Source organism: Delphinus delphis, chromosome 8 (assembly GCF_949987515.2).
Source record: "Delphinus delphis chromosome 8, mDelDel1.2, whole genome shotgun sequence".
NCBI lineage: Eukaryota > Metazoa > Chordata > Mammalia > Artiodactyla > Delphinidae > Delphinus > Delphinus delphis.
In genome coordinates, this window is record NC_082690.1 from 85,771,931 (window position 1) to 85,797,963 (window position 26,033).

At 45.1% G+C, this 26,033-nt stretch overlaps 1 protein-coding gene across 1 annotated transcript in view; it reads left to right on the top strand.

Moving 5' to 3' along the window:
• Positions 1 to 26,033, top strand: part of KIAA1549L (KIAA1549 like) — a 137,185-nt gene that overhangs the window by 29,213 nt on the left and 81,939 nt on the right. The window contains exons 9-11 of the mRNA XM_060017373.1: positions 2,646 to 2,817; positions 14,672 to 14,835; positions 20,798 to 20,988. Of these exons, the coding sequence (XP_059873356.1) occupies positions 2,646 to 2,817; positions 14,672 to 14,835; positions 20,798 to 20,988 (527 nt within the window). The remainder of the gene's footprint in view (positions 1 to 2,645; positions 2,818 to 14,671; positions 14,836 to 20,797; positions 20,989 to 26,033) is intronic.

Sequence of the window (26,033 nt, forward strand, 5' to 3'; positions counted from 1 at the left end):
TTCTTCAATATACTGGTTTCTACATTTAAATGCCAAATAAGACCCTTGTTTATAATAATATCTACATTTCCCCAACATTTTATTATAAGCATTTTCAAACTCAGAGAAAAGTTGAAAAAATTATGACGTAAGCACCCATTTACTCACTGTCTAGGTTCTACAATTAACAGTGTATTATGTTACTGTTTTATATTTGATAACATATCATTTCCATACCGTAGATCAGTTTGGACTGTTCTAGAACCTCATATAAGTGGAATCCTACAGTATATTCTCTCTTGTATAAGGCTTTTTTGACTCTGTAGTGTTTTTGAGATTCATCCATGTTGTTCTTTTATTCAGTAGTTTATTCCTTTTTATTGTTGAATAATATTCCCTTGTATGAAATATACTACCGTTTGTTTATCCATGCTTCTGTTGATGGACACCTGCGCTTTTCCCAATTTTTAGCTATTATAAACAAAGCTTCTATGAACCTCTTCTGCAGGTCTTTCCATGGCCATGTGCTTTCATTTCTCTTGGGTATGTAGGAGTGGAATTCCTGGGTCATAGAGTTGGTCTATGTGAGTTCTAGGAGAGACTGCCAGACCTTTCCCAAAGTGTACAGTTTGACATTCCCACTCCCACCAACCAGATGTGGAGTTACCCCACCTCCTCATCAACACGGTGTTGTCAGCCCTTCTTATTTTAGCCACTCTGGTGGTTGATATTGATGACTTGTGTTCGTTTTTTTTTTTTTTTTTTGCGGTACGCGGGCCTCTCGCTGTTGTGGCCTCTCCCGTTGCGGAGCACAGGCTCTGGACGCGCAGGCCCCGCAGCCATGGCTCACGGGCCCAGCCGCTCCGTGGCAAGTGGGATCTTCCCGGACTGGGGCATGAACCCACGCCCCCTGCATCGGCAGGCGGACTCTCAACCACTGCGCCACCAGGGAAGCCCGACTTGTGGTTTTAAATTGAATTTCCTCATTGAGCATTTAAAAAATATGCTTATTGGCCATTCAGATATCTTCCTTTGTGAAGTGTCTGGTCAGACTTTTTTAAAACCCATTTTTTATTGGGTTGTAGTAATATTTATTTTAATTATTATTTATAGCATACATACATAGGAGCATAAAAATATGTAGAGTTTAAAGAACACTAGTAAAAAAGAACCCACAACCCAAAGAGTAAGAACATTACTGTTACCTTATCCCAGAAGCCTTTTCTGTGTCTTTTCTGATTATACATACTCACTTCCTTCCCATCAGAGTTGACTGTGCTTCTGAATTTTGTATTAAATCACACCTGTGTTTTCTGTATAGATTTTACCATCCTCATGTGTATCCTTAAATAGTACATCATTCGGTTTTGCATTTTATATTCTGTTATTTGTTTCTTTTGCTCCATATCAGGCTTTTATATTCACCCATATTGATACAAAGAGTCATAGTTCATTTACATGACTCTATAATATTGCATCGTGTGACTGTACCGTAACTCACGTATCCATCCTACTGTTAGTGAATTCTGAATTTTCAGATTTTTTTGCTATGATATGAACAATGCTGCTATAAATATTTTGGTAACATCTTTTAATATCCTGTGAAACTCGTAATCTGTAATGTACACTTTTGAAAATATTATGCCATAATGTTTGTCGATGGTTAATTACACTAGTAAAAAGTTGAAAACAACCTAAATGTTTAAAAAGGAAGGGTTAGTTAGGTTTAAGAGCCATGCATACAGTAGAACATTATGTAGGTTTTAAATTTATGTTTTCTGTATTTATAATGATTATCAATTGTTAGTTACAATGCTGAAAAATGAATAACAATTTAAGTGTTCAACAGTAAAGGATTGGCTAAGTTTATGAGGCATGCCTTGGAATGCCGTGTAGACGTTAACATTTATGCTTTTGTTATATTTAAGCCCATTATGGATGCAAGTAAAAATGGCAATGTATAATACTATATAGAGAGTATGATAAATAATTTTGTAAAATGATAAATAAAGGGCCTGTGTGGAAAAAACAAAGAATAGACAAAATGGTAATAGTAATTAGCTTGTGGTGGAAGGATTCCAGATTGTTTTTATTTTATTTCATTTCTCGATGCTTTTTTGTATTTTCAGATTTTTCTGTAGTGACGATGTATAACTTGTACAGTGAGAAAAAGCAACAAAGGTTATTTTAGAAAAAGAGCTTTGAGTCTCCAAGTACTGCTTTTATCAGAGTTCTTTTGAATTGCAGACATATAAGTTCATTTTTTTTTTCCTCTCTGGCAATTGCAGGAATTTGAAATTAGAAATCTTGTTTGAGAATAACCTAACATGCCCTGAATTAATGTGGAGGCCTAGTTTCAAATGAGGCCAGAGTTCTCTGGAGGCTGGAAGACATCACCATTTCAACGTTTCCTTCTCCAGCCTGAAACTGTTCTTTCCAGATGTTTATATTTTCAAAACCCTTTTCTCCTCCCTCCTCCAGCCATAGCAGGGTCTCTTGAGACGTTGGTGATAGGGAGGTGTGAGATGGGTGATGTCTAAAATATACGTCATGGGTCCACTTAGCCATGGAAGGCTTCGCAGTCGGGAGACAGCCTGCTGATTGCCCAGGTGATTGCAGAGTTAACGCAAGATGCCCTGTAAACATGGCCTGTCTTTTTCTGAAAGATGGTAAAGATGCAGCGGGTGCCAGGACCCAAGGACCCCGCGGAGCTGACTTACTACACCCTGTACAATGGGAAGCCTTTGCTGGGGACTGCAGCTGCCAAGATCCTGAGCACCATTGACTCCCAAAGGATGGCCTTGACCCTGCATCACGTTGTCCTTCTGCAAGCTGACCGTAAGGGGATAACCTTTCCATTCATTCATTTTTAAATTTTTAATTTATTTATTTATTTATTTTTGGCTGTGTTGGGTCTTCGTTGCTGCGTGCGGGCTTTCTCTAGTTGTGGCGAGTGGGGGCTACTCTTTGTTGCGGTGTGCGGGCTTCTCATGGTGGTGGCTTCTCTTGTTGTGGAGCACGGGCTGTAGGCGCGTGGGCTTCAGTGGTTGTGGCACATGGGCTCAGTAGTTGTGGCTCGCAGGCTCTAGAGTTCAGGCTGTGTTGTGGCACGTGGGCTTAGTTGCTCTGCGGCATGTGGGATCTTCCCGGACCAGGGCTTGAACCTGTGTCCCCTGCACTGGCAGGCAGATTCTTAACCACTGCGCCACCAGGGAAGTGCCGTCATTCGTTATTTTTAATACCAGTAAATGTTTCCTGAATCACTTGGATGTTATTAGACCCAGAGCGAAACATACTTCTGTTCTAGAAGGTTCTCAAATCAACCAGTTGTCTCCTGTGTTGTTTGAAGCAATAGGTTTTGGGTCAGGGATATGTTTTGGCTACTAGGATGATGATAATACTGCTTTTCCCCAGGTCCTATCCTCTCTTCCTCCTCAGTATAATCTTGTGAACAGTTAGAAAAATCACCACAGCTGAGCTGGTATTTGTCTGCTGGGGAATTAAAGGTAATTTCATTCAATAAGCTTTGTAGAGTCCTGCATCAACTGTGTGTTCAGTGCTGGAGGACATATAGAAGCGGGCAAGTCCCAGTCACTGCCTTTAAGGAGCAGAGAAGGCGTTAATGCAGATATAAAGGCATAGAATGCAGGAATGCTTTGAGGAGACAATGTGATTGATACAGGGCTCAACCGAGGGACAGATTGCTCCAAAGGGGCATCCGGGAAGGATGAACAGAGAAAGGATATGAAACATAACAGCTGCCTCTTTGAGGACCCTCCCCTGGCAGCTACTGTGTTTGTTGCTTTACATAGATTTTCTCAATTTCTCTGGGGCAACTTTATTCCACTCCAAATTACAGATGAGGAAACCTAGGCTCAGAAAAGTTAACTAACTTGCGCAACATCACAGAACTAGGACTCGAGTTGCCAAGGTATGAATCTGGATCTGTTTGACTTCAAAAGTGTGTTCTTAACTGTATTGCGTGCTACAGTTTCAGCAGAGGGAGAGGAGGATGTACTGTCCAGAAAGAGGGAGCAGCAGAAGCAATAGAAGGGAGGTGAAAAGTACCAAGGGTGCTTGAAAAAAAGGAGTTCCAGTTGCCTGGAGTGCAGAAGCATGAGGAGGAGGTGATGGGATTAGAAACGAGCATTGCTTAGGAGACTCAGGCGTTGGATGGCAGGGGAAGGAGATTGTACATGATGTGATTGGCTGTGGGGAGCTGTTGGACATTTCTGAGCAGGGCAGTAGTATCACTGGAAGTACCCATTATCTAGGGAGGTTAATCTGTCGGCAGTGCCCAGGATGAGAGGGGGCAGGACTAATGAGGGTCTCTGGTAGCCCAGGCATTGGGGCCCCAGAAGAGGGCTGTGAAGGCAGCGAGGGGAGAGGGGGTTGATGAAGGTGACAGATTGTGTGGTAGAAATATTAGATTCGACAGCACACCGAGCATACAGGGCCTGGAAGGTCATCTCCCGTTGATCTCCTAGTTGGTGTCCGTGTTCCTTAGGAACCTGACGCCTGGCTCATGGTTTTGCTCTCCTCCTCGTCTCCTGCCTTCGTCCGGGGTAGGTGTGGCTTCCACAGGGATGGTGCAGCCCACATGTGGTTACGGCCCTCACTTCTGCTCGGCCAGCACATCCTCACAGACACACCTTTGCCTGGAAATGATGGTCTCCCTCTACAATCTTGTCTTTGAAATGACTTTTTAACCAAGATTCTCTTCCTTTGCACCTCTCTCCTTCCCTCTCTGTGAGCTCTGTCCCATGTCTGGTCAGGTCAGCTACTAACTTCATCAGTTATACTGCATCTTTTTTTTTTTTTTTTTTCCCTGTACGTGGGCCTCTCACTGTTGTGGCCTCTCCCGTTGCGGAACACAGGCTCCGGACACGCAGGCTCAGTGGCCATGGCTTACGGGCCCAGCCACTCCGCGGCATGTGGGATCTTCCTGGACCGGGGCACGAACCCTGCATCGGCAGGCGGACTCCCAACCACTGTGCCACCAGGGAAGCACTTACTGCATCTTCTTTATGTGGGTTCCCCAGGGCTCCATTCTCGGCTCTTTCTCCGTCTCTCCAGGTAGAGAATGAACTGTAGAGGACTGGAGTGAAAACCACCGTAGGTGCCCAGGTGAAAGGGGAAGGTGTCTGAGGTGGAGACTCAGAGAAGTGGTTGGATTCGGGATATTTTTGGAGACAGAGCTGTTGGGGCAAGGTAATGGATTGTGTGCGTGGCAGGAGGAGGTGAGGGCTGGAGGACTCAAGGGTGACTCCCAGGTGTTTGCTTGAGCACTGGTTGTGGTGTCATCTGTTGAGATGCAGAGAGGAGAGGAGGAGGTTTAGTGGGGCTGCAGTGGCGGTGGGGGAGATGGAGTTGAGAGTTTGCTTTTTGTGAGCTTCCACATTCAGGGAGAGCTCAGGAGATAGGAACTCAGCAGTCATCCACACAGGTGACATTTAGAGCTAAGGGAGTAGGTAAGATTAACCAGATTTGCCTTGATTTAGAACTAAAGAGAAGAGGGTAAAAATTCAGGCCCAGGGCATCCACATGAGGGAAGAACTGGAGCCAGCAAAGGACCCTGGGAAGGAGCATCTGGGGAAAAGGAGGAGGTGGTATCTAGAAATAAGTGAAGAAAGTCAATGTCCTGGGAGGGAGGGAGCTGCTGCATCATCTTCTGTTCTGGAAGGATGGAGATGAAGTGAATTTGGTAAACTGAAGTTCGGTGGTGACCTTGGCAGGAGGGGTTTCCAGGAAGAGGTGGTGGAGACAGCTTGGCTGGAGTGGACCCAGGAGAGAGTGGAGGTGGGGAAGCAGTTGCTGGAGGGGCATATGGGAGATATTGGGGTACGTTTGAATATCATGGGTGACTAATAGCAAGGGAGAAATTGACGATGCAGAAGAGAGACGAACACTGCAGGGGTGAAGTCCATATGTGCTCGAGGGGGTGGCACAGGTGGAGGGTTCAGACTCAGCGAGGAGCAGGGACGGCTCAATCTTTTGCACCAGGAAGGAAGGCAGAGTACAGGGGTGTGGGTGTCGGTCAGGGGGTGCATTTGGTAATGGAAGCCTGAGGATGTTTCTGCGGTTGTTTCTGCTCTCCTGGGGCATAATGAAGTTGGCAGCTGAGGTTGAGATTGTGTGGGGGGCATTTGAGCAAGGGTGCAGTGGTACACACTGAGCATCAGCAAACTGATGAGAGAAAAACCGTAAGATTGGCAAGGCTCCCCTCCTCCTGGGTCCTCACTGCTATGTTCAGACCATTTCTTCTATTCTTTCAAAATTCTAGATGCTTTGAACTGCCCCTTCCTCACTGTAGTCACCTCTAGAGCCCAAGCTGGCCCCCATCATCCTGGTTCATTGTCTCTTCCTCTCCATCGTTTCTCCTGTCCCAACCCATCCTCTACTTTGAGGTCAGTTCCTTGACCTCCTCACATCTACTCCAGGCCTTGTGGTATTTGGGAAGGGGCAGAAATGGGAGAGCAAGAGGTGAATGGAGTGTCAGGAGGAGAGGTAAGGGGACTTTGCTGATGGAGATGGATGGGAACAGTGGAAGGTCTGAGAGCATGGGCAGGAGAGAGCAATCAATCAAATTAGAAGGTGCATGGAGCCTTGTGGAAATGAGAGTCGAGGGGTCACTCTGGCTCAGAGAGCCAGGATTCAAACTCTGTTCCGCCTGGCTCCGGAGCTGCTAGCCCTCAACCTTACTTCTTTGTTTCCTTGAAATCCACCTGGCTCTCTCGGTTCCCTTCTAGAGTAACTCACAAACTGTTTCCTCTTCTCCATTTCATCATTATCTCCTCTTGGACTTTGCAGGTCCTTCCCAAATGACTCAGCCTCAGCCTCTTTGCCACTAATGTACCATCCACACTGTAATTAGAGTCATTATAATAAACACAGGTTCTGGTCTTACATCTACTCCATTTAAAAAATATTTGGTGGCTCTCTGCTGTTCATAGAATAAAATCCAATCTTCTTAAAGTGGGTCTTTGAAGCCTTTCACAACAGGTGCTCAGCAAATGTTCAGGGCCCTTGACAACCTGGTCTCCAGGCTTCTTACCCAGCCGTACAGCTACTCTTCTCTCCTTCAGACCTAATGCTTCAGCCACACGGGAGGATTCATTCTTCACATTCCCTATGCCTCTGAAGCCTTCCCTGACCCCCGAAGCATGACCCCTCCCCGAAGTTTCCCTAGTTCCAGGGGCCTCCATTGCCCTTATCACACTGGGCAAATGAGTTGTTTTCTCGCTTTTCTCCCTCATGAGCTCTTTAAAAGCAGGTACCACATCTCATTCCTTTTTGAATATCCAGCCCCAGCTACTGCCTGGCTCGATCCTTGTGAAGGCAAAGAACCCACTTTCGCTAAATGCCTCTGCCAGGCCCTGAGTGAGGCACGTGGTTGGAAGACACCATAGCAGAGCAGTTGAGAGCAGAGCCTTTGTAATAAGACGGAAGACAAATGAATGACCCTCTGACCTACATTTTCCTCATACGTAAAATGGTGATATCAAAAACACTGACCTGGTAGAGCTACTGGGGGGATTAAATAAGGTAATTATTGCATGTAGAGGGTTTAGTACCATTTACTACGTGTCTATTAGGCTCGTAGTAAATGGTAGCCAAGTGTCTCATTTATCCATAAGGTAGAAGGACTCGAGGAGAGGCAATGAAGAGGGAAGGGAGATTTGAAGGTTAAGAGCCTGTATAATTCAGAGAATAGGGTGCTCTTAATGAAATTAGAGAGGGGGTTAGAGTGGAGAAGCACTTTTAGGAGGGAGAAGGTGATTTACTCAGTTTGGACCATGTGGAGTTTAAGTGATGCGCTATTAAGGGGTACCATGGGGGTGTTGAGGGCTGAGGTTAGGAAAGTTGTTGGAAATCCAAGCCTGGATCCCAGGAGAGAGGCCTAAGTTAACACTATGGATTTTGAGAATGTTGTAGATACAGGGTAGAATTTAAAACCTGGAGAAAATTCGAGTCCTGGAGAGAGTATAGCTAGATGACAGACCCTGGGAAATGCCTCCATCCCAGGATCAGATGAGGAGGACACTAAGGCCAGTGAAGAAGAGGAGAAACAGAGAGGTTTTAAATCTCATTTTCTCCTAATAGCTTTGAAATCAGCCTGAGATGTGAATCTGAGGTCAGCACTTTGAATAGAGAGTCATGGTGTTGAACAGACACCTTGTCCCTCTGAAGGTAGGGTGTAGCGTTCTGTGTGTTCCAGTGTCTTCTAAGTCGCTAGGTCTAGGGCCGATGTGCAGTGCCCTACAGCGGAATATATGATGCCCACTCTACCCATGTCATCTCTGGGTAATGGGGCAGCAATGACTTCTATAGAAGCAACTGCATTCCCGATGGAGGTTTTCATCCACTCCCTTTGCAGGATCTGGAGTGAGAGGCCCCTCAGAGAGGTTATCCAGCTGATGGAGTAGGGAAAATTCTCCCCATGCAGAAGCAGTCCAGGGCGGGAATTGGTTTACCTTACACGGCCATCAGAAATTTATCTCAAAAAAAATATCACTTAAAGAAAGCCATAGACTGACCCTTTGGTTAAGGGAACTCTCATTCATTCCTTCAACAAATATTTTTTGAGCACCTGTTATGTGTCTGGCACTGTTCTAGGCACTGGAGATACAGCCGTGAGTAAAGCAGGCAAAACCTCTGCCCTCATGGACCTTACATTCCTGAGCGGGCAGGTTAAACAGACAAAATAACTGAATAATATGTTAGATGCTAATAAGTGCCATGGAGAAAAATTAAGCACAGAAGGGGCTAGGGGATGCCGAGGAGATAATGGCTGTGATTTTAAATTGTTGGGGTGTCGAGAAGAGGATATTGAGGAAGTAACCTTTGAGTGACCACCTGAGGATACCTGGGACAAGAATCCAGGCAGAGGGGGGAGGGTTTGAGAGCCAGCGAGGAGGTCCCGATGGAGGAGAGCAGCAGCGATGAGGTCAGAGGTGCAGACTAGGGGCCACGATCGGTGGAGCCCCATGGGCTGCACCCAGGTGGGGTGAGAGCCACGGGAGTGTGTGGGCAGGGGCAGGATGGGCCTGGGCTCTCACCAGCTGCTGGACCCTCCCCTGTGTCCACTCACAGCAGTCATGAACTCTGATGTTTTGACAGCCACAGAAACGAGCTGGGAGCTTCTTCGAATGGATTCCTTCTCCTTTCAACATTTGCTCCACATGAGAATAATTATTCTGAGTTTAGGTTATGTGGACCCTTTGACTTCATTCCCTCTGACAGATACTTTGTGTGTGTGTGTGTGTGTGTGTGTGTGTGTGTGTGTGTGTGTGTGCATGCACACGCACACATGCACAAACTTCCATTCATGTGTGATAACTCAGAACTGACTTAAATTGTATATTTCAGAGAAATGAATTTTTTGGTAAAAAAAAAATATCTAACCTCCCCGGTGCTCAGTTTCTTCATCTGAAAAATGGGTATGAGAATCTTGACAAAGAGGGTATCCCAATGCCTAACACACGGTAGAAGCTCAAGAATGTGTTGTCTCATTTTCCTGTCCTTCCTCTGACACTCTTGTAAGTTAAATAACCATTTGTTCCTTTTCACCTCTGTACATGACTTTGTAGTTTTAGATCATTTTGCCGATGAATATACTGGGTTTGGATGACTTCAGCTGACCTAACTTTACTATCGCTTTGACTGTTCAATGAATTTATTTATTTATTTTTTTAAACATCTTTATTGGAGTATAATTGCTTTACAATGGTATGTTAGTTTCAGCTTCACAACAAAATGAATCAGTTATATATATACATATATTCCCATATCTCCTCCCGCTTGCGTCTCCCTCCCTCCCACCCTCCCCATCCCACCCCTCCAGGCAGTCACAAAGCACCAAGCTGATCTCCCTGTGCTATGCGGCTGCTTCCCACTAGCCATCTACCTTACGTTTGGTAGTGTATATATGTCCATGCCTCTTTATCGCTTTGTCACCGTTTACCCTTCCCCCTCCCCATAGTCTCAAGTCCATTCTCTAGTAAGTCTGTGTCTTTATTCCTGTTTCACCCCTAGGTTTTTCATGACATTTTTTTTTTAAAATTCCATATATATGTGTTAGCATACGGTATTTGTCTCTCTCTTTCTGACTTACTTCACTCTGTATGACAGACTCTAGGTCTATCCACCTCATTACAAATAGCTCAATTTCGTCTCTTTTTATGGCTGAGTAATATTCCATTGTATATATGTGCCACATCTTCTTTATCCATTCATGCGATGATGGACACTTAGGTTGTTTCCATCTCTGGGCTATTGTAAATAGAGCTGCAATGAACATTTTGGTACATGACTCTTTTTGAATTATGGTTTTCTCAGGGTATATGCCCAGTAGTGGGATTGCTGGGTCATATGGTAGTTCTATTTGTAGCTTTTTAAGGAACCTCCATACTGTTCTCCACAGTGGCTGTATCAATTTACATTCCCACCAACAGTGTAAGAGGGTTCCCTTTTCTCCACACCCTCTCCAGCATTTATTGTTTGTAGATTTTTTGATGATGGCCATTCTGACTGGTGTGAGATGATATCTCATTGTAGTTTTGATTTGCATTTCTCTAATGGTTAGTGATGTTGAGCATTGTTTCATGTGTTTGTTGGCACTCTGTATATCTTCTTTGGAGAAATGTCTATTTAGGTCTTCTGCCCATTTTTGGATTGGGTTGTTTGTTTTTCTGTTATTAAGCTGCATGAGCTGCTTATAAATTTTGGAGATTAATCCTTTGTCAGTTGCTTCATTTGCAAATATTTTCTCCCATTCTGAGGGTTGTCTTTTGGTCTTGTTTATGGTTTCCTTTGCAGTGCAAAAGCTTTTAAGTTGCATTAGGTCCCATTTGTTTATTTTTGTTTTTATTTCCATTTCTCTAGGAGGTGGGTCAAAAAGGACCTTGCTGTGATTTATGTCATAGAGTGTTCTGCCTATGTTTTCCTCTAAGAGTTTGATAGTTTCTGGCCGTACATTTAGGTCTTTAATCCATTTTGAGCTTATTTTTGTGTATGGTGTTAGGGAGTGATCTAATCTCTCAATGAATTTATTAATGTACATAGCATGAATGTGTTCTCTCCCCATTTAAATAGAGGTGAAAGGATTTTCCACACTGCATCAAGAAGGCACACCTCCATCAAAACAGAGCTGAGTAAGAGCAAAACACATGTAAATATTTCATTCTTGCTAATGAAAACACTTATATACATATATAAATATATGTAGGATATCATGTTCTGATCCACTATACATTTTTCTCCATCAGGATAGAACAGCATAGCCGAAAAGAGGCATACTGATATTTTTCACAGAAGCACAGAGCTTTAAAAAATGTTAATGGCCTAAAACTCACATATAAATACTGAATTACTAAAAGCAGCAGCAATTACATGTTTAATGTCAACAGGAGCACATTATCTAATGAGCTGTTTGCAGAAGTTAATAATGTGATTAATCACTGACTGACAAAAACTGTGGAAAAGAAGTTCTTTTGTACTGATAGTACTCCCAAGGCAGTTGCTGCCTGACGAGAGGTAGATCTTGGCTAGTGAGGTGCCAGTTCAAGTCAGGGGCTGGTGGAAGTCAGAGAAAGATCAGCTGGCTCCTCAGGCAGGCCCTCACCATGTGGCACGTACTGGTGGGGCCTTTGTATTCCAGAGTCCAGTCCTCAGCTTTGTGGGTCTAGTAGCCCCCAGAATTAAGCAGGATCAGGAGGACCAAGTTACACTAACCAGACTTATAAGAGATTGATATATAAACCAGATTGAAAGTATTTAGTTTAAAATATGGATTAGAACTACCAAGGAGAGGGGATTTCTTTAACTGGCTGTTACTCTATCCTTTGTGGAAATCTGTATGGGGAGCCAAATTGCAAAAGGAATAATGGTAGTTCAGTTACACAGTCATTCAACTTTTAATTGAGCACCTACTATGTGCAAGGCACTGTTCTAGGCCCTGGGGAATGCAGCAAACAAGGGACAAAAAACCTCCCTGCTCTCTTAGGGTGCACATTCTAATGGAGAGGCAGGGGGTGACAGATGGTGAGCAAATGTATATGTATCATGGCAGATGGTGATACGTACTTTAGAGCCTCACCACTCCAAGTGTGGCCTGGGGGCCTGCTGCATGGGTACCCCCGGGGAGCTTATTAGGCATGTTACCGAGTCCAAGCTTGTACTGCTCACCACACAACAGGCTGATAAATCGAGAGACGAGTTGTTGGGGCCAGGAATAGTGACTTTATTTGGAAAGCCAGTAGACTGAGAAGATGGTGGACTTGTGTCCCAAAGAACGTATTACAGGGGGACCCATCCCAACCCACAGAATCAGAATCCACATTTGAGCAAGATTCCCAGGTGATGGGCATGCACATTAAAGTTTGAGAAGCACTGATTTAGAGAAAAATTAAGTAGGAAGAGGGGGATGGAGAGTGCTAAGGGCAGGGATTGTTATTGATATTTTATAGAGAGTACAGGGAAGGCCTCACAGATATGGTAACACTTGTTCAGAGCCCTGATGGAGGGAGGGAGGGAGCCACGTGGATATGTAGGTGAAGAGCGTTCTAGGTAGTAGAAGAATAAGCTGGTGCAAAGGCCCTGAGGCAGGAGCATGTCCTGCATGTTTGAGGAACAGTAGGAGGGAGGTAGGCTGGAGCAGAGTGAGTTGAAGGAAGAGTTGTAAGGGCAGAGAAGTAACTAGATGGTTGGTCGGGCAGATCACTTAAAGTCTTATAGAAATTATAAGGACCCTGGCTCTTACTCTTAGTGGGGTTGGAGCCTCTGGAGGGTTTGAGCAGAAGAATGTTGTGATCTGAATTTTTAAAGGATCACTCCAGCTTCTGTCTTGCAAATAGACTATAGGGGACAAGGGAGGAGCTCATTGCAGTAATTCAGGTGAGAGATGTTGGTAGCTTGGACTATAGCAATAGAAAGAAGTCATATATTTTGAAGATGGAGATGACAAGGTTTGTTGCTCAGTAGGATATTGAGTGAGAGTAAAAGAGACAGGTCAACATTGATGGCAAAGTTATTGGTCTGAGCATCTGGAAGGAAGGAGTTGCCATTTGTTGGAGTGGAAAATATCACAAGAAGAACAGGTTTGGTTGGGGGTGGGGGGGTTGAGAGTTGGGCTCTGGATATATTAGAGACATTTCTTAAGTATCCAACTGGAGATTTGAGTTGATGGGTGGATACAGGAACCTGGAGTTCAGAGTAGTGGTCCTGGTTAGAGATATAAATGAGCAGCAACAGCACAGATGGTTTTTAAGCCTTGAGTCCATGAGATCATCTAGGGAGTGGGAGAGAAGAGAGCTTGTGTGGTATTAACAGTATCACCAAGCTCAAACAGCCAGCTGCAGCCATCTTGCCCACCAGATAGACCTGCCATCCGGCCAGGTTACCCATGTCTGCTGGTCGGGGTACCCTCCCCTGGCATGGATAAATCTTTGGTTCTCTTTTTCTAGATTTTCTGCAGACCCCACTCCCTTCCAATAACTCTTTATTCCTATAAACAATTATTTTGGTTACTGTTTTCTTTACTCCAGTCCTTTTGATTGGACTGAGGTGTTGCCAAAGCTTCCCCACCTGGGATCGTGGGGGGAGGACTCATTCATCTCATATCAAAGGCTTTTTCTTTTTTTTCACATTTTCCGAACCCAGCTTACTAAAATGTTGAAAGAATTGTACAGTGAACACCCATGTTGCTACCACCTCAATTCCACAATTAGCGTTTTACTCTATTTTAATAATCACATCTCTGTTCATCTAGTTTTCCATTCATCTGTTAATCCATCATATTTTTTGATGTATTTCAAAGTAAGTTGCAAACATCAGTAGACTTCAACCCAAAACACTTCAGTATGCATATCATTGCCTAGAGTTCAATATTCATTTGTGATGTTTTAGATAAAATCAACATACAGTGAAATGAACAGCTCTTAACTATACCATTTGATGTTTTGACAAGTGTATACACCTGTGTGACCCAAACCCCTATCATGATGTAGAGCATGACCACAAACCTGTGGCCCTTTGCAACTTAATTAATGCCAGCCCCACCCTCCTTGAGGCACCTACTGTTCTAATAACACATTCTTCCTACGACAGTCACTTTCGTTACTCTATTTCACTCTGGCTCTGAGAATAGCTGGATCGTTTTGATTAGACAAGGCATTTCCATGCCTCCCCAGCCAGCCATCAGGGGGCGGGGCAGATCCGTCCACTCAGGTATGTTTTATTCGTTGCTCACTCAGCGGGTGACTTAACTACAATATTTAGAGTCATCTCTCCGTGGCCTTTGCCGCCTGACTGCCCCACTGTACTAATCCTCAGATTGCTTCTCTCTTCTCTTTTGACTCACGGACATTACCAGTGGGGAAACTTGATACCAATCCATCTTCCTCTTCCTCCTCTTCATCATAGTGAAGGCTCACATTTCTTGAGCACCTACTAGGGGCCACACCAAAGCACCACATGTACCTTGCCTCTCTGATGCCTTGCAACGTGGTAGCCCCATTTTACAGATGAGGACACTGAGGCTCAGAGACTTTGAGTAGCTTGCCAAGGCAAGAGCCTTTCTGAGCCCAGACCCTCTCAACCATCTCACGACCTGGGACTGGAGGGCATTTATCTCCTGCTTGCTTTCCCCTTCCCTGAGCTCCTTGTCATGTGCTTCCCCTACTCTTCCCTGCAGCCGTGGTGAAGAACCCGCCCAACAACCTGTGGATCATCGCCGCGGTGCTGGCGCCCATTGCCGTGGTCACGGTCATCATTATCATCATCACTGCCGTGCTCTGCCGGAAGAACAAGAACGACTTCAAGCCAGACACCATGATGAACCTGCCCCAGAGAGCAAAGGTACGAGATGGAAGCTGTGAGGAGAGGGGCAGGAGCCCTGGCCCCTTGGGGCTCCACCTGCCTTTTCTGTCATGGCTCTTGAGGTCTTTGCAAGTACCTTCAGAAGCATCCTCATGAGTCCTCATGTTGAAGGAGACCCTTTATTTACTTATTTGAATGTTTTAAAAATTGTGGTAAAATATACATAGCATAAAATTTACCATCTTAGTCACTTACAAGTGTACAGTATTCTTTAGAATATTTGCATTCTCGTGCCACCTTTATTTTTATAATGAGGACACGATAGCTAATGCTCATCTAACGCCCACTCTTCGCCTTAAATGCTTCTCAGGGCTTTGCATATACCAGCAACCCCTAATCTTGCCAGCAACCCTTTGAGGAAGAACATTATTTTACAGATGAGGAAACAGAGGCACAGAAAACGAGTTGCTAGCTAGACCTGAAAGGGGCCTCAGAGGTCATCTGATCGGACACCTTCCCTTTTACAGAGAAGTGACTTCTTCACAATGGCACAGTTAGTAAGTAGCAGAACTGATAGTAGAACCAGGTCTCTTGGCTCCTAACTCAGGGCCCTTTGGGGCACATCAGACCCTCAAAATTTTCCTTCTTCCGCTGGCCGGAGTGGCTGATCTTCAAAGGCTGCATGACGGGCGAGCTACAGATGCTTGGCCGGGCAGCCATCAACCCCCAGTTCAGTGGCTCCCCTGAGGGCCGGCCGGGAGCCCCGGCCGCTTTCCACAGCCTCCATAGGGCCGTACCACCCATCTCCAGTGACTGGAAGGGGAATGAACTGAGGAAATTCCAAAGGCTAATTCTCCAGTCATGTAGCTCCCTTCACAATAGTCCCCGAAGGGGCTATAATAACCTGTAATACCCAGTGTTTAAATAATGCCTTACAATATCCTGGGCTATCCTAGGTCTGTCACCTTGTTTGCGCATCACAGTAGCCCTGTGAGGTAGGTTATAGTCAGGGCAGCATTTATGATTTTCATTTCACTGCAGAGAAACCCAAAGGAAAGAGAGACTGTGGGACTTACTCCACAGCAGTGGGGGAGGTACTCAGGCCCATATCCGAGTCTTTGGGCTGTGTCTACTTTATACCCCTTCCTGAGCTCTGAGATTTGGTGGGTAGGATCCTCTTCCAGCCCTGAACATCTGAGCTTTGTCTACCTGTGCAGGAATGAAACAGCGAATGGAATTTCACATCCACTGGGATGCATGACGTAGTGATCGTCCTTGCTGGGAGTCAGGCATGTCTAGTTCTTCCTGGATGATCATACCTTGCTTCAGCAAAAGAAATCAAATGAATTTGATTGTTTGTTAAACCGAGTCACCTGTTGAGAAGCTGCGGCTTGCTGAGACACTGTCTAGTGAGGAGCCCAACCCCAAAGCATGTCGTTCCGTGTCTGTTGACATAAAGCCACCCGCTGCGCGGACGCAGCACGATGTTGGTAATTACCCAAGCAGTGAAAAATGAAACTATTCCAAGAAGGGGTATTTCATTTCCATCTTAGCTTGGTTATAATCTGAGCCTTGCAGACATAACAGTAATTACCAGAATCTAATTGCAGCTGAGTCCAGGAATGCAAAACATGCCATACTGAGGTTGTAAATGCCATCTTTGTGTGCTAGATGAAGCCAAAATTTTACTAATTTGCCGAGATGAGTTGGGCAGCACATGATTTCAGCATATCTTCTGGCTGGAAAGCTGTCTGAGGCTGGAACAGATTCATGTGTGTGGGTTTTCATAGCCCCTTTTATGTCCCTTCCCGGTGCATTGTGCTGCAACAGATACCCGGCTGCTGTGGAAAATCAAGCAAATTTATGTTCCATGAGATGATTGAGTTCACTTGTGTGGGTTGATGGTGGTTGTTTTCTCCCTCAATGAGACTGGGCTACGCACTTGATTTCCAAAGCCCTTTTATCACGGGAAACCAGCGGGGTGGAACTGCCTGTTCTTACCGCAGTCCTGCCCGTTGCAACCCAGGGGCACTGCAGTGTTTGCAAGAGGAGAGAGCCGCCTGCATCACTTCTCAGAACCGTTGTGTGTGAGCAGAATTCATTGAACGCCAAGGGACCAGGCGGGATGAAAAAGTTAGCTTTCGCCACCAATCCAGAGACCGGGAGGGTGGTCTCCTAGTCTCCAGGGACACCACTGTGCCTGTAAGGATGCGGGCTGCAGTGCCAGAGGACATGGCTGGGGATCCTTGCTGAGCCCCACTAATAGACTTAACATCCTAAGAGGAGGTGAGTGTGGCTGTCCCGGGAGCCAAGACCCAGCCGTGCACGCCCACACCCTTCTGCAGAGACAAGGTACCACAGATGTAACCCTATTACCATTGCTGTCATCCGGGCTTCGGCAGGTAGAAGGTTGAGAAAATGATCAGCGCAGGAGGAGGGCCAGGCGTCATGCCTTTATCGCCTCCTTTCTTCCTAGTTCACTTTTCCCTCCTCTTTGTCATTGGATTCATAGCCTTTCCCCAGGTTTTCCCTTCAACTGAAGAGAACATGATCCCCTGGAACAGGCCACCTTAAGAGAAAGTTGTTAGGGCCATATCCAGGTGCAGAGTGAGCTTGGAGGGCCTGCACTGGTTGGCATGACCTTCTGCTTGGGATGGGTCTGCTTTAGTCACCCCCTAAAGATGCCCAGCTGTCTCCTGTTTCTCACATATTATCTATATGACCATACTTAACCTCTTTGTGCCTCAATTTTCCCATCTGTGAAATGGGGGTGATAACAGTATTCACTTACAGGTTGTTGTGAGGATTAAGTGAGTTATGTGAATTACTTTGAGTGTACCTCGTACAGAATAAATATTATATATAAGTTGATGTTATTATTACACATGCTTTCTTCTTAAAAGATCTGGGTAACATGTTTACCTTTGAAATTGTTGGAGATTATTTTGATTTGATAATTTTACAAAACTCATTAAAGCAACTGTAAATGTTTCATGATGTTGTATTAACGGTGTTAGGGGTCACTAGTGTGTGTCCCGTGGGCAGTTAGTTAATCTCAGGTGATTTTCAAGTTGGAGGTTGAAAGATCACTATCCTGTCAGTCAGAAGAGTAAGGTACTAGTCTTGAGTCTTTCACCACTTAGCTGTGTGATCTTGGCCAAGTCACCGAACCTCTCTGAGCTTTTGTTTTCTTACCTATAAAGTGAAGACTGTGCTGTTTGCCCTGCTTTCCCCATGTGGTTGTTGTGAGAATGAAGTGAGGTGTCTGTGTTTTGCAGGCTGTAAGTACTGAACATGCACAGGGATTGTTCTTATTAACCTAATAACAAGGGCCGCCTTTTAAGCTTGTTATTCCTTAATGTCTCCCTGCTCACCCACCGTCAACCCAGTCTCCTGAAGTGTCTAGCGGGCAACTTCAGCCCAGTGTGAAGGGTGAGAGGCCAAGTTCAGAGAGAGTGAGGATGAGGGGGGCAAGCCAGAGCTTGCTCGTCTTCCTCACTAGGTTCTCAGGTCATCTTAGCCGCCAGTGCAGACTCCCAGTACCTCACATACAGGCCAGGAGGCTCAACACAGGAGCCAGGCCAAGTGTGGTAGAAGATGCCCAACCAAGATGGCAGGCTTCAGAAGGAGAGGAGAGGCCGTGGGAAGAACCATCAAGCAGTGGTTGGGTGTTCTGGCTCTGGGCCATATAGTACTGGGTTCAAATCCCGGCTCTACCATAGACCAGCTGTGTGAGCCTGGGGAAGCTGCTGAACCTTTCAACCTCAGTTTCTTCATCTTTAAAATGGGGAACCATAACAATACCTACCTCCTTGAACTACAGTGAGGATGAAATGACATAATTTATGCAACGTATTCGATACTGTACCAGTAATATCAAGTGAAGCTGAAACTGTGAGCTCCTTGAGGGTAGGGGGCCAGTTATTACTCACCTTTATGTTTCCAGCACCAAGCGCGGTCCCTGACACAAGCCAGTGCTCAATAACTAGAGTTGGAGCAAAACTGAATAGGATAATGGGAGGATGGGGGTATGGCATAAAAGGGACCAACAGGAGATGAGGCTGGGCACATGGGTTCAGACAGAATGTGAAGGGTCTTGGGTGCCTTGCCAAAGGGTTTGGGTGCCATGGAGTGTTTTTCATGAGGTAGTGATGATGACCTGACATGGTTCTAAGGGAGGTAACTTTGGAGGCTTGTCAAGGGTGGGCCTGGAAAGGAGCAGAATGGAAGTAACAAGACCAGGGCAGGGTCCGTACAACAGTGGACCTGGAGAGAAAAGGTCAGCTTCCAGAAACATTTCAGTTGAGTTCAATTGGTGATCAGTTGTTTGTAGGAGAAGCAGGTGAGTCAGTATTCTGGGAACATCAGCACATCCTCTGAAGGCTCCTTTGTATTTCATGTACCACCAAGGGAGGGGAGGGAAATGAACAAACACTATTTCAGAAGCACATTCCCAGATCTTAGCATAGAATTTTAGTGGTTACCACGTGGGTCAGAGTGTGAGTGTCTCAGAGAAGAGGGACCAGTGGCCACACCTCCCAGAGTGATTTATCCAGGGAACTGTCCGTGGCTATACTACAGACAGCTTGAAATAAGGAAGCTTTGCTGGATTTAGCAAGAAAACTTCATCCTATTCTGAGACACTATTTGATGGGTTGGGCCAGGGTCTTAGACCATTAAATCTGGCTGGAGCCTTCCTGTTACAATTCTTAGCTAAGTTACCTGCTGAAAGAGGCACTTCTGAGCATATCAAGTGCTGATAGAACCCAAACAATAGAAGTTTCATCCCAAATTTTCTTAAGGAGAATCCACTGATGTCCATTTCACCTGGCCTATGATTTAGTAGGCAGGAAAGCAGTATTAGCTAATATTGATTGAGCATTTGCTGTGTGTCAGGTACTTAGCTAAATGCTGGACTTGAATTTACTTATGTAATCTACACAGCCTCCCTTTGAGGGTAGTTAAATATCACGCTCACAGACATACACGTTTGATCCTGCTTACGCTGTTATTCTCTCCATTTTACAGGTGAGGAAACATGTGCAGAGAATTTCAGTAACTTGCCCAAGGTCACCCAGCTAATACACGTCAGAGCCAGGATTTGAATCCAGGCTGTCTGCTTTCGGAGCTGCTGACCTTAACCTCCCCATCGTCCTGCCTCAGATCTGTGTTGTGCTGTTTTGGGGTGTCAAGCAGAATAGAGACACTCGCAGGAATTGTTTAAATATGCTTCTTGGTTTTTTCATTACCCCACTAATAAATGTCTGTTGGGTTTTGCTCACAGCTGCCCTATTCACTTGGGATTTCAGACATTGTACAACAAAAGCCTTGCTAATTTTTCAGTGATGAATTATAGGAGAGCCAGCCTGCTTAAGGGAGAGGTCTGGATTAAAGAGTGATTCCATAGATTCCATTTTATTATTAATAATTGTGCTGCCTCGCATATGGTAGCACATTTCCTCCCTCTGTTTTCAGATCTGTGATCCCCTTTCATACTCAAGGGTGGTGGAGGTAAAGCAGATAGGATTATCCTCATTTCTCAGATGAGACAGCTGAGGTTCGGAGTTCAAGTGACTTGGCAAGGCCACACACCTGCTATTAAACAGGCTTTAAGGGATGACAAAATATTCCTAGGTAGGAGAAGATGCGGGACCTGTTTAATGTAGCAATTAAGAGCTTCTAATTAGCAGTATCCTGTGACTTAAAACAAGTGGTCTAAAATCCTTGAAAGTATTTGTCCTCACACACGTATTTGCATCTTGTTTATACTCGTCATTTTTCTGAGTCTTAGCTATAGAGATTCTGGAGCTATAGGTGGAATTAACACGGATTTTGATTTTGCAGAGACAGAAATTATGATGGAGATTTCTGTTAACTCTTGTTCCTCAGAAAGCTAAGTATGGTCCCAGCACGTGCACTTTCCCACCTGTCTTCTCTTAAAGCTGCTGTGAGCGTCTTGCTTTGCCAGAAACGTGACTGCAAATCTGTTTCCTCTTTGCAGCCTGTGCAGGGCTTTGATTATGCCAAGCAGCACCTGGGCCAGCAAGGGGTGGACGAAGAGGTCATCCCCGTGACTCAGGAAACGGTGGTCCTCCCACTGCCCGTTAGAGATGTTCCTGCCTCTCAGGAAAGGGATGCCCCTCAGGATGGAAGTACTATCAAGACGGCCAAATCCATCGAAACCAGAAAGAGGTAGGCACGGGGCCAGCTTCTGCCTCTCTGTGTCAGCAAGAGAAATCATGGATGGGGAGAACAGCTGAAGCCCTCAAGTTAATTCCTCTGTTCTCTTTAAAAATTCCCCTTCGTGCTTGTTTTGAATATTTGAGAAGGAGACTAAGGGAGACGATAAGAATCACAATACCTGCTTCTCATGAGCCACTCGTAAGGTTTTAGATGCCTGATCAACCCCAACGGAAGAGGTTTAGCTCTTAGATTTGTTATAACAACTTTGGCACTGATGTCACACTTATATTTTTAATTTATCTCAAGAGCAGTGCCTTTGGTTCAGGATAGTTGTATTTTATCTGGCAATTTCTCTATAGCTTATGATTTTAGTTCAAAAACCATTTATTGAGCTTTTACAGAGCACTTTGACAGGCATTGGGAGGACTACAAAAAGGTTTAAGATTGATTCCTGACCCCGAGCATCTCCTGATGGAAAGACAGAAATTGCTGAAATACCAAACGTGATGGGCGGGTGCCCACAGTGGAGTCTGAACCAAGTCCTGGGGAAAAGAGAGGAGGAAGAATTTAATTCTGATGAGGGAAAATGTCGTGGAGGAGGTTATGTTGTAGCCAAGCCTTGAAGGGCAAGTGGGATGCCCATAGGTGGGAAGAGATAAAGGGATCCAGGCTGGCAGAGCCAGGAGAGATACGGACATCCATGCTCACTTAATAATGAGTGTCGCTGGGGCTTAGAGCTCACAGTGCTTGGGTTATAGTGAAAGATGAAACCAGAAGATAGATGAAAACTGTGGAGGGTCTTAACTGCCAGCCTAAGGAGTTTGACCTTTATTCTCTAGGCATTGGTAAGGCACTGAAAGTTCTTCAGGGAGACAGTGATGTCCAGCCTGTATCTTAGAAAGACTACTCCAGCGGCAATGTGGATGATAGATGGGAGAGGTTAGGCTGGAGGGCAGGAGCCTGTTAGGACTTTGCAATAGGCTCACAAAGAGGTAATGAACTCTCTGGCCAGCCCTGTTGTCTGGCTGAACCAGCTCCCATTGCCAACCTTACCTGGGGCCACAGTGGCGGCTGGAAAAGCTACATCCTCTCCCCCTCCTTCCCTCCCTTCACCTAACATATTTATCGACTGCTTGCTGTCTACTAGGCACTAGGGATACTGCAGTAAACAAGATAAAGTTCCTACTCCCGTGGTGCTTACAGTTTGGTAGGGAGAGATAGACAATAAACAAATAGAGAAATAGAAATATAGTAGGTTGGGCAGTGATGAGTACAAAGAAGAAAACCAAAGCATGGTAAGGGAATGCAGAGTTGGAGAGGGGAACATGAGGCTATTTTAGCAGGAAGTTGGGGAAGGCCTCTCTGATAAAGTGACATTTGAGGAAGACCTGATTGAAATGATGTGTGAGCCTTGAGGTTATCTTGCAGAAAAACTTTCCAAGCAGATGGAACAGTGTGTACAAAGCCCAGGGGAGGGAACTTCTTGACTTGCTTAAGGAAGAGCACGAAGGCCAAAGAGGCTGATATGAATGAGGGGGGAAGTGGTAGCAGGTGGGCCAGAGGAGCTGCCTGAGGTTGAGCATGGCAGGCTTTATAGACCAAAGTCAGGACTTGAGATTTTGTTGTGAATAAAGATCAGAAGTCATTGGAAGGTTTTGAGAGGAACAGTGATGGGATGTGACTTGCAATTTTAAAGGTTCACTATGGCTGCCATGTGGAAGTAGACTGTAGAGAAGCAGAATAGAAGCAGAGAGACCCATTAGGAAGCTATTGCAAGAGTGGAAGAAGTGATTGGGTTCTAGAGATGTTTAGAAGGAAGGGCTGACAAGATTTGCTGATAGATTGTTGTGGGGTATGGAAATAGAGAGGGATGAATTTGCCATTTATTGTGCTGGGGAGGACTGGAGGAGAAGTTCGTAGGGGACGATCAAGAGTATGAATGTGGGTATGTTAAGTTTGAGATGCTCATGAGACGTGCAAGTGGAGATGTTGAGAGCTCCGTTAACCATATGAGTCTGGAGTTCAGAGGAGAGGTCCAGAGTAGAAATATAAATGTAGGAGCTGTCAGCGTTTGGTTATAAAAAGCTCTGAGACTAGATGGGCACCTAGGAGAGTGTAGCTAGAGAAGAAATCAAAGAACTGACCCCTGGGACATTGCAATGATTAGAGGTCCAGATAATGAAGATGGATCAGCAAAAGAGTCTGAAAAGCATCAGTAAGAAAGGCACAAGGAGAGCGAAGCAACAGTGGAATCTGAGAAGCCAAGAGAGGGGAGTCTTTGCAGGAGAAGGAAGGATTGTTTGTATCAAATATATAAATTTTGCATTGGAGTCAAGCAGCAAGGCTCTGTGCTTTTCTCTAGGAGATCTTGGTACTTAAGAAAGAGGTACAGAGAAACAGGGATGGATTTCAGCTTGTGTGGGAAAGAATGTTGAGGGCATGTGGATTAATTATCTGTTGCCCTCTAACAAACCACTCTAAAGCTTATCAGCTTAAAACAACAACCATTTCTTTAGCTCATGATTTTTGGTGGGTCCGCAGTTTAGGCTGAGCTCAGCTGGGTGGTTCTTCTAGTCTGAGCTAGGCTTGGCTGATCTCAGCTGGGCTCACTCATGCATCTTTAGTCAGGTGGAAGGCCTGCTGGGCTGGCTTGTTGATGACAGCCTTGTCTGGGGTGGCCAGGTAACTGGGACCTCTTGACATGTGGTCTTGAACCCTCTAGCAGGCTAGCACTGACTTTCTCACAAGGTGGTTACAGGGTTCCAAGAGCAGTAAGAAAAGAAGCCCCAAACAGGCTTCAAGTCTCTGCTCTTATCATGTTTGCTACTGTCCTGTTGGCCAAAGCAAAACACATAGTCAAGTCCAGAGTCAGTGTGGGAGGGGACTACCCTAAGCTTGGTTACTGGGAGGTGTGAACAAATTGGGACCTTAACTGCAACAGTCCACCCCAGCATGAAGTTGAAACATACAGAGAAGCGATGGATGATTTATCTGAGTTGACTGGCAAGTAGTATTATCTATAGTAGTTATTCTCATTATGATCTTTGCCAAGTACTACCATAAAGGCATGCTAACAGTTTATCACCTATTTAGAGGACACTGAAAAGAAATAAATAGAATTACTAAAATTAGAATATGAACATAGCACTGCACTGCCAGGAAGAATAGAAACTTTTCCACCCATTCTAGTTGAGTGGTTTAAATTGTGCAAAGATTTCTTTAAAAAAAATTGTTTTAGGGGGCTTCCCTGGTGGCGCAGTGGTTGAGAGTCCGCCTGCCACTGCAGGGGACATGGGTTTGTGCCCTGGTCCGGGAGGATCCCACATGCCGCAGAGTGGCTGGGCCCGTGAGCCACGGCCGCTGAGCCTGCGCGCCCGGAGCCTGTGCTCCGCAACGGGAGAGGCCACAACAGTGAGAGGCCCGCAGACCGCAAAAAAAAAAAAAAAAAAATTGTTATTTTGTTTCTTGAATTTGCAAGGAGTCTATTCTTGCTAATCAACTTTAAATACTTAACCTCAGATTTTTATTAAGAAATATTAGCTTATGAAACAAATACAAATAAAGAAAACAATGCCTACCCTATTGAATGATTTCTCCATCTGCTTCATAATTTTACCATAACAATAGACTTTTATTAAAGACTGGCTATATCCTTGCCATAGCTGTGGGAGAAACATCTCCTCTGTTCAAGTTCCGTTGATCACAGGAATCTCTGATCATTTGGGAAGATTTTAGGATGCCACATCCAAGAGCAAGCCCATCACGCATCTATGTTTCTAGCTTCCCCAACTTGCCACTTCAGTTTCCTCGTTCCCGCTAGAGCAGAACCCTTCAGAATGGGGCCGTTAGATGGTCCAAAAAGTTTTGCAGGTGAAAAATAGGGGAAGCCAGTGATCTGGTGGTCATTAAGATATCTTTAAAAAATTTGTTTTAAAACTGAAGGAAAAATGAAGATTCAGCCATTGCAGACAACCAGATGATGTTTCAGGTCCTTTTCCTTGTGTAGGCTTTTGGCGATGGCTATTTTGTTGTTCCATGACTGGGATTAACGAGCAAGGATAGAGAAGCACCAGCCATTCGCAATGGGTATTTCAGTGCAGGGATTGGTCATGATTGTTCAGCAGTTGATTAATCCCCACCCCCAAGATTGTTCTTCCAGGATCCATGTACACCCATACTCAGAACGGGGACTGCTGAGTTCAATAGACTTAAACTGCAACCTCTCAGGTGACACTTGCTTTCAAAGACATTTTTGTTACTGTCGTGAGTGGACACACACACACACGCACATACGTAGATCTCACTCTCTGTTTTTGACCAGAAATTCTGAGTTGACAGGTCCATGTAAACATAAATCTATAAGCTGATGCAAAGAATAAAAGCAAGATGGGTTTTTTTTTTCCCCTACAGAAATGTGTTCATTCATACCTTTCCTCGGAGCCAGAGTAATAGCGAGCAAATTGTTTCAGGATCAAATGAGGGAAAGGGTACGCAAACGCTACAAAAACCATTAAATGTTTTGTGCATGTGAAGTAGGTTGCAAGGAGCCTTTCCTTCGGGACCTCAGTGAAAGCCTCGTTGTGCCAAGGAAGCCGGTTGGAAGAGTAGGGATCATTAAATGTGAGGTTCTGAAAACGATCCAAAGGTGTGTGTGTGTCTGCACACCCAGCACTCAGTGGTCAACTAGTTAATGCCTCATTCATATTTTCCTGAACTACGTTCTTTGTATTGCTTTTATGGTGAAAGAGATTGTGGCCAAACAAACGGGGAAGTGCTGAATTAAACACAACAAGATGAGTCTCTTTCTGACAGGACTGATGAGAGCCTTTGATATGCTGATGTGCCGTAGGAATATCCAAAGAGGGAGTATAGTGATTGACATCTCCCAGACTCGTGCTTGTCTGTGCGTCCTTGGCGGGGAGCATCTCTCGTGGCCCCAGCGGTGCTCTGTGGAACGCTCGTGGCTGACTCTGCCTTATCCCACGGTTGTGAGCGGGCACTTTCATTGTGCGTGGTTTTTAGGGTGCTAAAGTGCACAAAAGTGTACAGGACTG